Source organism: Solanum verrucosum, unplaced genomic scaffold, assembly GCF_900185275.1.
Source record: "Solanum verrucosum unplaced genomic scaffold, falcon-dt-bn FXZP01000196.1, whole genome shotgun sequence".
NCBI classification, from domain to species: domain Eukaryota; kingdom Viridiplantae; phylum Streptophyta; class Magnoliopsida; order Solanales; family Solanaceae; genus Solanum; species Solanum verrucosum.
Window position 1 is genome coordinate 1981154 of NW_026020420.1, and position 15809 is coordinate 1996962.

Below are 15809 nucleotides of genomic sequence, written 5' to 3' on the forward strand. Positions count from 1 at the left end.
AATATTATTTATAATCGAACTCCAATATTGATATTTTGGAACAAAAGAAAAGAGCCTTTTACAAAGTTTTCACTTTTTTTTAGAAACTGAAAAAGTAGATTTTATTTTTTTTTAATTTAAGAAACAAAAGGCCACTTTTTGTCCTTTGGAAACTACTCCTTATTTTGTTTTTCGGCGAAGTTCATTGCCCGGCGATCTCTTTCTCCGGCGAAATCCTCAGCAATATCCTTCTCTCCGGCGACATCGAGCTGTAAGTTCCGGTCTGTCTCTTTCTTCTCCAGATTTTGCCTTTTTATTTTCTCTTACGAGCAAAAAAAAAAAAAACGAAACCTCATCCCAAATGATTCTTAGCGGTAAAATAGACGAAAAAAAGAATTGATATTTGGATTCAATGCTCTAAATCCGTTTTCACTGCATGAATGAAGCTTGAATTTCGATACTAAGTCGTTATTTGTCATGGCTCTATAGGTGAGATCTGAGTAATAATTGCATTGAAGTATTGCTTATCAATTGTTTGAAGAAAATGAAAAAAATTTAAGGCCGATAGATGAATCGAAACATACTGTCATGAATTGCTAATCATTTGTCAAATCCTTCTAATTACCGTACACCACATTACAATTTCTTTTGATAATCGTGTTGTGTTTGAGTCAGCTTACATGCACTAATTCCACGGGATATGTGTTACCTCCCTCCATCAACAAGTAGCAACAGGTATCAGGTGTATCTAGTCTAGTTTTTTAAATCAGAAATGGCTATGGCTAATAGTTATTGATAAAAAATTCTGAATAGTTGCACCAACGTTGTGAGGCTGTGGGCTAATGGTCAATGAATTGGTTTGAGAACCATGAGGCTCCAAGAGCAATAATATTAGGTGATTTCTTCCCATATGTCCAAACATTAGTGGATAGAGTTATCTTGTACTTGTGTTGATGGGAGGTAGTAGGTGTCCCGTGAAATTAGTTGAGGTGTGAGCAAGCTGGCCCGAAATTTTCACATTGTAAAACAGGCAAGTACTAGGAAAGCTTCCTTTTGTGATTACAAGGTCAAAAAAATAAAGGAAGTGCACAAATTGGGTGCAATTCTTTCTAAGGAACATCTATAATTGGAAGTTGGAAATACTTAATCGTAAGCATTACATGATAAAATAATCGTCAGTCCTAGTGGAGCCAATCTGCAATGTGCTCAATCTACACAGTGCTAAATTTTTGTTGGTAAACACTTTTCAGTTTGACAACTTAGAGTCGATTTCATAATGTTAAGCTTCTTTCTTTTTTATCTTTCGTGTCAATATCTGTGTGTGTGTTTCTTTTCTTTTGAATCGATGTCAGATGATTTATAGCTTCATCAGAAAGTAACAGTCCTTGATGAAATCAGAGAACTGATTGGATGTTTATGTGGAACTCTCTTGTTTTTAATTGATATATTTTTTGCTTTCTCTTGAATTTGTGCTGCAGGTTGGTGTTTACACCTGACTAATAATGGTAGGGCACAAGAATTATTCACCTCCACCTTATATTCCTCTGGATCAGTCGGATGCAGAAGTACAACAAGTTTCTACTGCGGAAGAAATTCAACAGAGCAAAAAAGATGACCATGCTCAGTGGAGTTCTGGAATCTGTGCTTGTTTTGATGATCCACAGAGCTGTACGCTACTTTCGTCCCTGTGATCTTGCTTAATGAGAACGGAAAAAAGTGAATGAAAGGTGCATTTTTGGGTAGTAAAATAAGATTCATGATTAATTATCCTCTTATCTTATTAGATGGAAAACATGATAAAACTTTGGGTGAACCACTAAGGAGGCTATTATATGCTATACATTTAATTGAGTTTTCCTCAGGCTCTATAATGGAATGAAGTATTTTCTCTGCTTATATGCTTCTTAGATAAAGATTTAGCTTGAAGTTTGTATGGCTTTGGAAATACACATTCTTACCAAATTTGCAAAACTAGTCCTATCCAGACTTAGGAACTTAGAAGTCCCTGTACTTTTTTTTATTTTTGGTGTAACATGCTTAAGAGTGTATGATTTGCGTGCCTTGCTAGAGTTCCTCAGTGTTCTGCATTCATAAAGGGGTATCTGAGTTTTTGTATACTGTACATATACAGAACCTTCTTGGTGCTCTTTTGCTGGGACAAAAGTATACCCAAAAGGATATATGTATATATTCTTATGAACAACAAAATAATACTCAGTGTAGTGTAATCCCACAGGATTTATGCATATATTCTTATGAACAACAACATACCCAGTGTAGTGTAATTCCATATAGTACTGGATAACATTCATGCATTTCTTTTCTCAATAGTCAACACTGCTTCCATTCTGTTTCCAGATTATTTGCTATTCGCTCCCCCTTGTGGTCTCACTGTTTGTCATATTCGTGAAGTAACAAATAATACAACTGCCAGAATTTCCCGAAATTGGTTTTCAGCAGTGCCGATGGGACTAGATCAATCGTTCCTTTCTGAACATATAATAAGATGAAAGTGTGATTGTGGAACTTCTCTTTTGAGGGTTAATTTTGTGTGTTTATGTTTAAAATTTCAACACCTGTTTCTAAGCAATGGCTCTTCTGTCATCCCAGAGGAATGTCACTAGATGTTGGTTGACAACCTCGAGTTAGCACTAATTGCAAAATTTTGAGTACAGGTTTTATTGGACTTCTTTGCCCTTGCTTTCTGTTTGGAAAAAATGCGGACTTCTTGGGGTCAGGAACCTTGATGGGATCATGTACAACTCACTTTATTTTGTGGGCTTTTTTCAACACAATTTGCTGCTTCTTAACTGAAGGCATTCTTCTGGGTTTGCCTGGGTGCTTTGTTGCATGTTATGCCTGTGGCTATCGAAAGACATTGAGATCAAAGTACAATCTTCAGGTAGCCATCTCTGTTGTTTTGCTGTTTATAGTGCACATGGATGAGAATGTGGTTTAGCATATTGTGAGTGAAGTTAGATTGCTTGAAAATTTACCTTCAACTAACCTTTCATATTAATAGTTGTATCCCCTATAACACGGGGCAGGGCTATCCATGGGAGGATAGTCTGATGTGCACACCTTTTGAGGATGTTCCTTACATCTATGCATAAACTCCCCATTATGGTGTGATATATATTAATGTTGATGGCTATATTAAGACTTTTATGATGGTAGTTTGGAGTTAACCTTTTCATTAGAATTAAAAATTAATCAGAAATGCCTTAGAATTCCACATACATTCTTTTGAATCGGATGTTATCCGTAGAAGCTACAAAAGGTTAAAAAGTTACAATGTGGAATTGACTCCACGTGAGAGAAGATTATACTTTATTTGAACAAGTAGGGGTGGGCTTCAGTTTGATAAACTATCAACTTGAAATCGGGAAAATTAGGACTCCATTTAGAAAGAGAACTGACTTTAGTTTCCTTTTCTGTTTGGTTTACATTGAGATGATGTCCGAGTTAGAAATTTTAGTTTTGAGTTTGTTATTGGATGAGTTTGCAGCATTTATAACCAGTTACCGTGAATTCTTAATTCTTCATCTTCCTCTCTTCCCATTAGCTCCTGCCCCCTTTTCTGTTCTACGAAATACTATGGTTCCATGCCTGAATAGAAAGATGCAAACTGCTTACATCAGTATTTCTGCATTTAACAATTTTGTGTGCCCTGATATATATGCAGGAAGCTCCATGTGGAGACTTCGCCACACACTTTTTCTGCCACTTATGTGCCATATGCCAGGAGTACCGAGAGATCCGTGAAAGATCTGGAGATTCTAACTCATCTGATCTTAGCTTAGTGGCAGTGACAGCCCCTCAAGTTCAGAAAATGGAAACTCCTCCTGCAAACGAATAGATAGTCTGTTTCTACTGTCCGAAAAATCATTTTGCAATGCTTCCCTTTTCCATTAACTAGTCCCTCTTTGCATTCTTTTGTTTTTGTTTTTTATCGTCCACGTCTAATATAGGTTTCTGCACTATATGTTGCTCTTGTAATATCTAGGTACTATTAAGGTTGGGTTGGTATATACACAAGGAAATTGCTATGGCATCTGCTTGTTAGGAAAAAGATTGTATGAAAACTTACTTTTTTGTATAAGCTATGCAAAGAAAATTATTACATAAATTGTTAGTTTAGTTATTCTTGTCACAGGATGGAATAATAGTATCGAGATTAGTTATCCACGTTAGAAATAGCTTGTCACACATACGTGCTATTGCTATTGCGCGACAAGTTGGGTTTGAAGCTGTAGAGATGTGAAATTGGAGAGGCATCACTACTTGAAGAGTCTTTTCTCCATGAATCCTCAACTTGAGCAGCAAACTGCAAATTCCATATTACATCTTCAACTGAGGGCATATCTTCTGTATCTTGTTCCAAACACCTGCAACATATCTCTATCATCGTCTTCAATGATTCATCCGAGCACGAATTTCTAATTGCTGGATCAACCACATTCTTTCTTGACATTGCATTAGACATTATGCTCTCTTGTAACTGCACATAATATGAAGAGTAAAAGAGTCGGTGAGAATTCATATAGCTGATCTTAACTTACATTCGACTTAGACATAGTTGTTGTGAAGAGTGGAAAAAAAGTGTTAAATCATACCTGATTTTGTGTAACTCTCACTTCATTCTTGGTATTTATCTGCTTCCCACTAATTATCTCCAATAATATTACTCCAAAATCATATACAACCAATTTTTCTTCATAATTAACCCTGTGGATTAGTAGAAGTAAGAAACTAATACAACTTTTTTTGTACCTAATATATTAGTTAATTATGTCTACTACCATAGAGAGATTAGCATAATATTTGATCTTCATAGTACACATGATTAACTAATATATTAACAATGTTGGATCCTTCAAAGAAGTGCATTTTTGAAGGATCCGACATGTGTGTGGCAACATTTTTGGAGAGTCCGAGCAACTTAGAATTTGGAACAGTTAGGCATACCTTGTACTCTTCTGCTCCATTACATTCTCATTCAGAATAGGCAAATTATAGCTGCAAATTTTGGCTACAAAGTTCTGATCCAACAAGATATCTGTTATCTTTATGTTATTTGAAAAAACACCAGGTACATTTCCAGTATGCAAAAACTGCATTCCCCTTGCTACTCCGATTGCAGCTGCTATACGTTGTGTCCACGTTAGTCTTCCTTTAGCATGTTTATCTGCAGAATCGGATAACACATTACTGTTGTACTGCAATCTTGGGATCGATAAGTATAAATGCTTGTTGAATAATTACCGGAGATCCAGCTTCTTAGGGTACCATTTGATACATACTCAAAGACGAGAAATATCCTGCTAACACTCGAATCATCCAAGTAACACTCGAAGCAGTGTCCAAGAGTGCTGATCAGATGATGATGTCTGAGTTTTGACATCAATTCTATATGATACATAAAATTTTGACTGCTATTTTTTCGTTTCGTTTGCAGGCATCTTATGGTTATGTATGAACCATCTTTCAGCTGACCTCTGTACAGCTGAATCCAAAAAAAAAACAGTAAGTTAACATCCATACTCACTAATTCTGTCATATAATATATGCAGTTTACTCTTTTAGTTGTTACATTCGCTCAGACGTGAGTATCACATAAGTGTATGTATCAACATTTGTTTTCTATGGACTAATGAACTCTAGATGGATCTTGACGAAGAAGTATTATCATACCATACCTGTTTGATATCCACTCGTCTAAGAAAATGAACGACTAGTAACATGATAGAAGATCTTCTAAAACACCTTCAATGGGATAGGTATAGATTAAGAATTCTAAGGCAACTGAATATGTTTGATAGGCTGCAAGGTTCTGACTCATTTGTGGTGTCAAAACAATGAAGGATGATAATACCATGAAATGTTCTTAAACGAACGTTTAAGGATCTCAATTATGACGTTAAGAAAGAAAAGTAAGGTACATGGTGATTCTTGAAATGCACCTGATCATCAGAACTGTTGCCTATAAAAGTTGCTGCATCAAAGTTGTTTGTTGCCACCTTAAGCTCTTCGGATGAAAAGGTCCGATAAGATGGAAGACTAAGTGATCCCAGCTTCATTGTTCGAGTAACATAGTCTTGTAAACGGAGAAGAAACACACAAGATGGAAAATTAGTAGTAATTAGGAATCAAAGGAAACTTCGTATATTTGGGCTTTTTTCGCCTTCCTATTGTGTATTTCGTGCACAGGTAAGCCAAAATTATTGTACTATGCTTGAAACTTCAAAGCTAAGACGTAAAGAAGAGAGGAATCTTACTTGCATCAGTGAATAACTTTGATGTATATGTAGATGCTGCATTTTCTACTATTGATCTTGTTGTTTTTCTCGGTGTAGCTATCTTTGCAAGAAATTTTCTTACTACTATAATAGTCGCGCAAACTAGCACGACTCCACCAATGATGCTACCACAAATGATCAAAGCAAGAACCACTTTTGAACCTGGTATATGTTTATGATGATGAGGTAAGATACCAACAGCCAACGCCTCATTCCGACAGAAGGAAAATGGATGTTGAGTTCCGTCTCTAGTTGCTAAACAATTGTTAGAGTAACGCACGATCCTGTGCTTAGGACCTGTCAGAAGGCAACTAGGCAATCTTCCACTCAACAGGTTAGTCGATAGATCCACAAAATCTAATCCGGCATTGCATTGATTATCATCAAAAAGCATTCCCGTTAACTTGTTTCCTGCAACGTTAAGATAAGTGATCGATGGCAAGGATAGCAAAGACGGAGAAAATGGCCCCATAAATCTGTTTGAAGAAATATCCATATGTTCAAGCTGATGGCAAGATTGAACTTTCTCCGGAATTCCTGCAGTGAACTTATTGTTCCTCAACACAATGCTTTGGATTTTGCTGCTAACTTGAGGAAATTTCGGTCCAAGAGAATTATCTTCCAAGTCTAGAACTTGAAGGTTTTCGACACCACTAAGATCAGGTACATCACCAGTAAAATTATTCCTCGAAAGTGAAAGTACACGAAGATTATGCAAATTTCCGAGCATATCAGGTAAATGTCCATCTAAAGAATTGTTCTTTACACTCAAAACTGCCAAAACAACAAGTGAACCAAGTCCATTTGGAAGTCTTCCAGTGAACTTATTTCCATCTAGTATTAAACTCTGGAGGCTCGTTAACGATGAAATTTCTCGAGGTATGTTACTATGAAAGAAATTTGAACTAAGGTCAAGTATCTCCAATGATGAAAGTCTTGAAAGTTTACTAGGCAATGGTCCATATAAACCAAGAGAAACTAATCTTAGAACTTTCAAACTTGGAAGCTCAACAAGTGTAGTGACAAACGAATCGATCGAGAAATTATGTAATTGAGAAGCCCCTTTGCTCCCTATTATATGAAGCTGAGTTATGTTATCCTCATAACAGATAACAGTAACAGATGAACTTGGCTCAGTGTTACAGAAATCAGTGTCATTGTTCCAATTACTCAAAACATTTGGATAGTTCAGAAGATTTCGAATCCTCGATAAAATATTTGCTTGTGAAGAAGATTGTAGTTGCTCTGAGATGCTAATTGAGAGCAATAAAACAAGCAAAACTAGAAGAGTTTTAAGTCTTAAATGTTTTTCCATCACCAAAAAAGGACTAAAAAGAACTGAGAAATTTACACTTTTTTGAGCTTTCTTGTAAACACTCTAGTTGCCACTTCTTCACTACTTCAGCTGAAATGAAATTTCAGTAAGCAAACATCAAACTCTGTATCCATAGTTATTAGAATAATAACAATTCAAGAAAATGTACTTTCCTCCGTTTCAATTTGCTTGTTTGGTTTTGACTTTACACGGAATTCAAGAAAGTAAAGAACGACTTTTGAATCTTTTGGTATTTAACTAAGCTAAGGATATGCAGAATGTACCAAAATGCGTTTAATCTCATGGTTTAAACTTGTCGTGTGTAAAGTTGAAACTGAAGAGTTGCCAAAAAAGTAAAGAAACATTTTTCTATACAGACTAAAAAGGAAAGCAAGACAAATTGAAATGAAAGGAGTATAAAAGCAAGAAGACCCCCCCCCCCCCAAACCCCCCAACCCCAACTCCCCACTCCCAACTCCATCACCACCCCACCACCACCAAATCCAATCCAAGAAAAGATGAAATCTTGAAAAATACAGGACACATAATTGCAATATATCAACATCCTCTTATCTTTTCACATAATGAAGTAAGCAGCACAATTAGAAGGAAAAAAAAAAGCTTCATGAAGTATTAATGCAGACATTTAGCTAGCGTTTAGCCAAAAATTTTGGATCAGATTTCGAAAAATTTGTCTTCAAATATCTGTTTGGCAATGAAATTTGACCAAATTTTCCAAATAACTAAATTTTAACACAACTTCAAAATCTATGACCAAACGAAAGTTTTAACCAATAGTAACAAAAGTAATCAAGAATCTTGAGAATTACCTGTTTAACAAAAGAAATTGAAGAACTCCAAATTGAAGTAATTAAAACACCAAATGCTCTTCTTCTTTTATTAAAAGATAACTTCAAAAACAAACATCACCAAATATCCTTCTTCTAACAAATTGCCAAAAAGACAAAAAAAAATTTTTTTTTTTTTTTTTACATTTTCCTCAAGAGTATAGTATTAGTAGAAATATTTGTAGTCTTTTATGAAAAAAAAATCTGAATCTTGAATACATACCTGCAAAGATGTGACAGTTAATAAACACTAGAACAAAGGACAGTGAAGAGAGACCATACTTCATTTGTCACTTTCTTTTGTTTGGACAAACTTATATTCCGTCGGTGTCCGCACACTTCGACTAATTTATTAAACACAAATTATATATTCACTTTGTTTTAAGTTGTTTGTCTGGTATTGACTTGACAGTTCAAAATATTTTAGATTTTATGATCTTAAATTAAAGATACGTAGAATGTACCATAAGTCCAGAACGTGCTTTAATCTTGTGATTTAAATATGATAAGTGAAAAGTTAGAATTAAAGAGTTATCGGAAAAAAAATTAAACGGACTAAAAAGAAAGTAACACAAATAAATTGAAATGAAGAGGGTAACTCATAGCATTTTCTATTAAATGTTTTTTGTGTTTAGAATTTTTTTTATTTTTCTTTTTCAAGAAATGAACTAAATTCTAGCCAGCTACACTCTGTAGAAATAAGTCAAATTTATTTGTAGCATAAGAAATAAAACTAAGCAAATTGGTCCCAAAGGATAAAAAGTGTCTTCTGTTGTTACACTTTTTTGGCATTTCAAGATCAAAGAGTTTGCCAAGTCATTATAATAAAAATAAAATAAAAAAGGAAAAAAGAAAGATTCTAGCTTCAGACATTAAGCTGGGCATATTGTCATTCTTATTAAAAATAGATAGTTAATTATCATTTTAGAAAATTAAAATACGATTGTGTATATTCTTCTAATTTTATCTTAGTAATAAACAAACTAATTAGCATAGACAACCTACGTAAAAAATACGTACAAAAAGCTTTTTGATTTCCTTTAACTTATTTTCTATTCATTTCCTTCAATTCTATAATACTCATTCTGCTTGGAATTTTCAAAAATGTTGTCATATGTGTGTTATTCTGATCAATTTTTTTTAAAATGTACTATTTTTAGAAGATTCGACACACTCCTAATAATATTTTTTTAAGGAGTTGGAAGTAACATAAAACAATGTATAAAGAACCATATGGAGGGACCTAAATTAAACTAAATTTTTAATAGGTATAACTATATATATTCTCATACCTAAGACACAAAAACAAGGGGGACTTGAGGGCCCTAAACCCTTTTACCGATCCCCTTCCACTTTTTGTCATTTTGTGTTTTTTGATGTGGAATCGTGAATATCAGTTTTAATTTAATAATGTTCTCGCTTATTACGTGATTCATATCTTCAATTTATCAAATCGGTGAGAAAGAACTTAGACTTGTAAAATTATGATATAATTAAGTTTGAACTCAAAACTTCATATTATGTTTGGCCTTTTATTTCATCTTATGATATTTTATTTCCTTATTTTTTATCAAACAAAAATAGGAATTAAATTATTTTTAAAAAATATTTTGGTATCATGGGCTGTGTGTGACCTTTCACTTTCACTTTATGAGTCAGGCCTGATGTGATTTTTAGGCCCATTTAGCTTTGTGGCCCACTTTCCTTTTGGCACTTTCTATTTTCAGTCTTTTTCTTTTCTTCTTTTTGCATGTGTTTCTGATTTGTTTGAAAAGCAATTTGTCATTTTTTATTTATTATAAAAAATGGAGTTGAATCATAAATCACCGGCTTGATTCCCTCACTTCCTTGAAGTCGGTCGCTAATCGATTGTAAGCTGAGACTTATGTCTTGCAATCACAATTTACTATTTTGATGCTAATTCTACTATTGAATTGAATTTTAGTCAGATCATTCTTGCGTTTCGGATATAAAGTCTCCTTTGAAACTAATCTTAGGTATTCCTTTGGCTAGTAGGATGTTATACCACAAATCCAAGGAGATATATATACATATATATTCCCTAAAAATATACATCTTGCATTCATTTCATTTGATGCAAATAATGAATACAAACAAAAAATTTCACATGTCACAAAAGTGCTCCACATAATAGAAGTGTCCAATCAACCTTTTTGGCCTTTCAACAGCCAATTAGTATTAAGGTAAGGAAAATTGAATTATTATTAGGTACTACTATCATTTATCAAATACTATATTGCATATTCTTGATATATACTTTTATCCAACAAAAAATAATGGTTCCATAAACACCTTTCATTCGTTTCCTAACTGATGTTCAATATCTATATTAGATTTCAATTAATTTAAATTCGTGTCAGATAGAACCTCATTCAGCTGGTAATGTTTCTTACCAAAAAAAATTATATTCTAGACTCAAATTCAAAACTTTTAATTAAAAAAGGAGCAACATCATGCATTATTTCATTTTCAACGGTTGAACAACCAAGTACCAACAAATGACAAGGAAAGTGGAGAGACTTACAACTGTTCAAAATATTAAATCGATAAATACAAGATACATGTCTTTCGATCATAAACATTGTTACTTATTATGAATAATATTATATATATTTCTAAGTTAACTTGGCTGATATATAAAAAGTATTATTTATTTTCTTTAAAAAATGAAAGTAAATGATTTTGCTAATAGAACCAGAAAAAATAAGTTTTATAACATTTCAAGAACCTTAAATATTAAATCTATAAAATTTAAATCTCAAATTCGTCTTTGCAATCCATCCCTTGCCACCCTTAAACCCCCACCTCTTACCCTATCCTATCTCATAATATTTTATTAAATTACATAAATATTTTTAAGATAGTATTTTTCGCCATATCAAACACACCCTAAAATTAAAAATTCATAGAAAATGGACTGTAAAATCCACAAAATTCAATGTGAAAGTCATTTGATGAGACTCAAATATCAATGTTCTCGGAAATTGTTTTGCATTGCATCGAGAGAATAATCAATGTCGATATTAAAGAGAGTGAAAACAAAAAATGTGACAAATATTTTGGAACGGAGGAAGTATTTTTTTTGGAACCTTGAGAAATCCGCAATCATTGTTCCATTCGTTTATTTTTACTTGTTACTATTTGACTTGACATATCCATTAAGAAAATTATTATTGATATATGTATTTTACCAAACTAGCCTTATTAAATGATGTTAGTACTCCCTTCATTCCATATTAAGTTAATTTTTGAGGTGTTTCACACTCTTTAAGAAAAGTAGATTAAGACATTAATTGAACCTAGTTTTCCATTTTTACCCTTATTAATTATTATCAAATTTATGATTAAAATAACTAAATATTAATTAATCACTAATTCCAATACTAACTAATGAAGGGTAAAATTGGAAGAACACTCTAAAAGTAGTCTTGAAAACTGAACAATTAAGTTAATTTGAAAAATGAAAAATGCCTCAAAAATTAACTTAATATGGAATGGAGGGAGTATTACGACTTGAAAAATGATTTGGAAAATAAGTATTTAATGTTGAGGGCAAAACATGAAAGAAAAAATAATTGTCTTTTCTTGATATGTCAAAAGAGAAAAAATCTATTTTAGGAATAAGTGACAAGTAAAAATAAATGGAGGAAATATTTGATAATTACGCACTAAATACCTCACTCTTGTGCAATAATTTACAGATCACACACAAAAAAAAATCGTACTAAACATGCTCGATATAATTAACTCGATTGAGAAGACATAGACAAAGGGAATCAAATACTGACGTCCCTTATGGATCGAAATACCACCATTTGGGCATATATATATAAATCTTTACTTAATTAGATTTTCATTTTAGAATTTATATTTAATGGATTCGATTAAGGTTCTTGACATTAAATTCATTATAATATTAAAATTATGAGTTCAAAACTATTCGGTTCGACAATATATTACTTTGGTGATCATTAATGCAACGATGTAGCTACATACAATGAAGGGTATGAAAGGTGGTCAATTAAACATCCTTCTTCGAAAATTTACTACGTGTATATAGATAATTATATTGCGTAAATACATATATATAGAATTTTGAACATCCTTAGGGAGAATCCTGATGTCAAAGTTCATATAGAAAAAAAGTTCAACAGATGAAAAATGAATGAATGAACAAATTTATCAATGATCTCTTTAACTGATTCAACAATCATAAACTTAAAAATTACAACTTTCTTTTCTATGTTATACTATATAGTATATATAAACTATTGTTTGCAAAACATTGGTTATGTTCCAAAACTGTGAAAAATTTCTGATGTTGACAAAATATTCAAAAAACTACTGAATGTTCAAGTTGCTTACAAAATATTCTTTGGCAAGGGAAATGATTTTAGCCCTCCTTCCTTCGAAACAGGTGATCGAGAATATCTCGATGATTTATGCACCTTAAAATTGACAGTAGGAACCTTACGAGCGATAGCTTGCCAGACCATTTGAACAGCATCGTTGTCCTTGGAAGGATATCGATACTCAAAGAGATTTTCGATCTCTTTTAACCTTTCCCACATTGTAGTCCACTCTTGTTTCGTGATGCTCCTGATGAAGTTTATGAGGAAATGTGGTTTGATAGCATCTGATGAACGGACGAATATGCAGAACTCTGAATAGTCAAGAACATCTTCGTAGGGAAGCTCTATTTCGTCACTAATGATGACTGGTACACAGTGAGATGCAATAGCATCAAAGAGACGGTTTGATGAGGGAGTGTCACCTGCAATGTTGAGACAGAATTTGGAAGAGTGCATACCGTCTGTTGCTTGTTTTACTCCGCCTTTTAGTATACTTCCAAAGGAGAAATGAACATCTTTCTCATCTTTCAGCATATAGAATAACTCTTGTCGAATAGATCCACCCTGAAGATTAAAAACACGCAAGACTTGGAAACGAGAAAATGAAATGAAATGAAATGAAAGAACTAGATACAGGAAAAGTAAAAGAGTAACGAAATAGGGTACATTGTGACAATCTTGCTAAAGTTCAAAATTGTAGTTCCTTCGGCATGGATTTAGTGTGAAATCATTGAAGATCTCACACACTATGCATCACAATGTTAATCTGGTATCTTGGCAATTAAAAGAATCAAAACTTCGCCTCATGAAATTCAGGGCAACGTTCAACTAATCTAATCCAGATGGAAGAATATATGTATGCAAAAAGTTCTAACTTTTCTGTTTTGCTTTATTTTGATAAGTAGCATACAGGCCACAGTCCACAACTAAATGAAAAAAAGAATAGCGATATCTAAACACGAGGCTTGATCCTGATGACTTAGCAATCCAATTTCAGTTTGTCTGCAATCGTGTTGCTTATGTCCTTCTCATTGACCTTCTAAAGACCAGAACGAAGGGGAAAAGAAAGGAGAATATAAAATTGCAGGCTGCCACTTAAGTGATCATGCCTCCACAAACTCTGCACTAAATAAGCTATCAGTTGCCCTTTTATGCAGTGTCACGCCAAATTACTGTAATCTGTCTAATGATTCTGCTAAGTTTGTTAAGTGATAGCTACTCGTAATATTTTACTATTCAACAAAATGGACATGGATGGGGAAGTACTACCTATTGTATTGTACTAACCATATTAATTCTTGTACCTCCTACAAAGCTTAGGCAGGTCCGAGATGCTAAGTCCTAATACGAGTCTTCAAATTCTCACCTGAAAAGGTTATGCTGTTCATACGGTGACATATCGCCTTGCTATGTTCCTAACGAGTTATTTTGCTTCACATCATCCAATTTAGCACCCAACTCCAACTCCTCTCCCCTCGAAATAATAAATACACAACATATCACAGATGAAATTACTTGAGAGTCAACAGTTTCCTATAGTTTCTATTAACAAGCATATGATATTGTGCACTAACACAAACGCATAATCTGAAATTCAGAAAAACATCTACAAGTAATTTTATTTCTTAGTCCACTTAAATCGGAGAGATATAGTTAACGGAAGACTACATGAACAGAAATGACTTACATCTTTTCTGTATATAGCTCCCTGGAAGTAGAGCAACGTTGGTCGACTATCAAAATCAGAAGTGTCATTCTCATAGTTCCTGATTACATGTTTGTAAGGTGCAATCACATCTTTTTCGACGTTAGCTACTGTGGGAGGATACCTTCCAAAGTCTGAAAGTATGAACATTGCAGGCCACAACTTCATTCTTGCATCCAAAAGGCTATTTGGATGGTGTGCAAGAATTATATGGTCTTTCCCCCCTGATCTTTTCCATTCCTCTTGTGCTGTCAAAAAGGCAACCAATTTTTGCTGCAGCAAGGTGTTTGGACTTGTTTTCTTCTTTTGCTTAACCTTTGAAAACCGATTATAGCAAACCGATGAAAAGAAAGGAACAAATATCACATCAGCTTCACTTGAATTATGCACTCTTATTGCACTAGCACTTCGACCATTCAAATTGTCATCAAATTCCGACAACAAAAGATCCAATGTCAACCAATACTCTATACTGTGCTGCACGTTTAATCCTCCTGGATAAGTAGGAACCAGTTTCCTAATATCTGGCCAGACACTCTTTCCCTCAGCCTTCCATCCCAACAATTCAAAATGAAATTGCGGGGGCAAGTCATACATAAAAACTTTAAGGACTTGTTTACTAGGATTACACTTTAACACATTGTACTTTTCCAATGTTCCTTTGTTAGACACCACTCGATTTGAATTCGAGACCTCATAATCACTTTGACTACTAGATTGTGAATAACCCTCTTCAGACAAAGCAAGAACCTTGGACTTAGGTAACACATTGAGGTAAAAAAAGTGACGATGTCCAGTTGAACGCATCACAAATAACAAAGATAACATGAACAAGATTGAAGTAATTGAGAACATACTAAACAAGGATTTTCGACCGAAAAATCCCATCAAATGTACATTCCTCTCAGCCATTGCAATTCTCTATATCAACAAAGTAACAACAACTAACACATCCTATAAGCTACCATTGTTGCTCCAATACTCAAAATGGTGGACAAAACAATGCAAAAATTAAATCTTTAAACAAATCACATGATAATAACCAAAAACCAATTAATCATTCATTCTAAACAAAACTCAAAACCAAACTCCTACATTAGCTCACGCCATAAAAATCATATCTTTATCCTTCACCTCAGCATATATCACACCATAGCTAATAAACAAATCCAAAACAAACTTGAAACAAATGCCCCCTTTATCAAACCAATATCTAAATCCAAGACAGACCCTTTTCTCAAAACCAAACAAGATTGGTAAAAACAAGGAAAAACCAAATCAAGAATGGAT

At 33.7% G+C, this 15809-nt stretch overlaps 3 protein-coding genes and 1 long non-coding RNA gene across 5 annotated transcripts in view; 1 reads left to right on the forward strand and 3 right to left on the reverse strand.

The window, feature by feature from the left end:
- The window catches only part of LOC125840965 (uncharacterized), a 229332-nt gene extending 218467 nt beyond the window's left edge, over positions 1-10865 (reverse strand). The window contains exon 1 of the long non-coding RNA XR_007443773.1: positions 10856-10865. This is a non-coding gene — a long non-coding RNA (uncharacterized LOC125840965). The remainder of the gene's footprint in view (positions 1-10855) is intronic.
- Positions 141-4166, forward strand: LOC125840953 (protein PLANT CADMIUM RESISTANCE 10). 2 transcript variants are annotated; one of them, XM_049519940.1, is made up of 4 exons: positions 141-250; positions 1458-1647; positions 2655-2881; positions 3665-4166. In XM_049519940.1, the coding sequence occupies exons 2-4, from the start codon at positions 1482-1484 to the stop codon at positions 3836-3838; spliced, it is 567 nt and encodes a 188-aa protein (XP_049375897.1). In that variant the 5' UTR covers positions 141-250; positions 1458-1481; the 3' UTR covers positions 3839-4166. The 2 variants fall into 2 exon arrangements, with proteins under 2 accessions (XP_049375897.1, XP_049375898.1); XM_049519941.1 differs by having other exon boundaries at positions 166-260.
- On the reverse strand, positions 4169-7698 carry LOC125840930 (probable inactive leucine-rich repeat receptor-like protein kinase At3g03770). The gene is made up of 6 exons (XM_049519909.1): positions 6258-7698; positions 5943-6076; positions 5245-5485; positions 4948-5167; positions 4596-4707; positions 4169-4480 (listed from the first exon to the last, which is right to left on the reverse strand). The coding sequence occupies exons 1-6, from the start codon at positions 7591-7593 to the stop codon at positions 4184-4186; spliced, it is 2340 nt and encodes a 779-aa protein (XP_049375866.1). The 5' UTR covers positions 7594-7698; the 3' UTR covers positions 4169-4183.
- A 1836-nt stretch (positions 10866-12701) lies between the features above and the next one.
- Positions 12702-15809, reverse strand: LOC125840934 (probable arabinosyltransferase ARAD1). Its single transcript, XM_049519915.1, has 2 exons — positions 14502-15809; positions 12702-13378 (listed from the first exon to the last, which is right to left on the reverse strand). Exons 1-2 carry the CDS (start codon positions 15429-15431, stop codon positions 12824-12826), a joined length of 1485 nt encoding a protein of 494 aa, XP_049375872.1. The 5' UTR covers positions 15432-15809; the 3' UTR covers positions 12702-12823.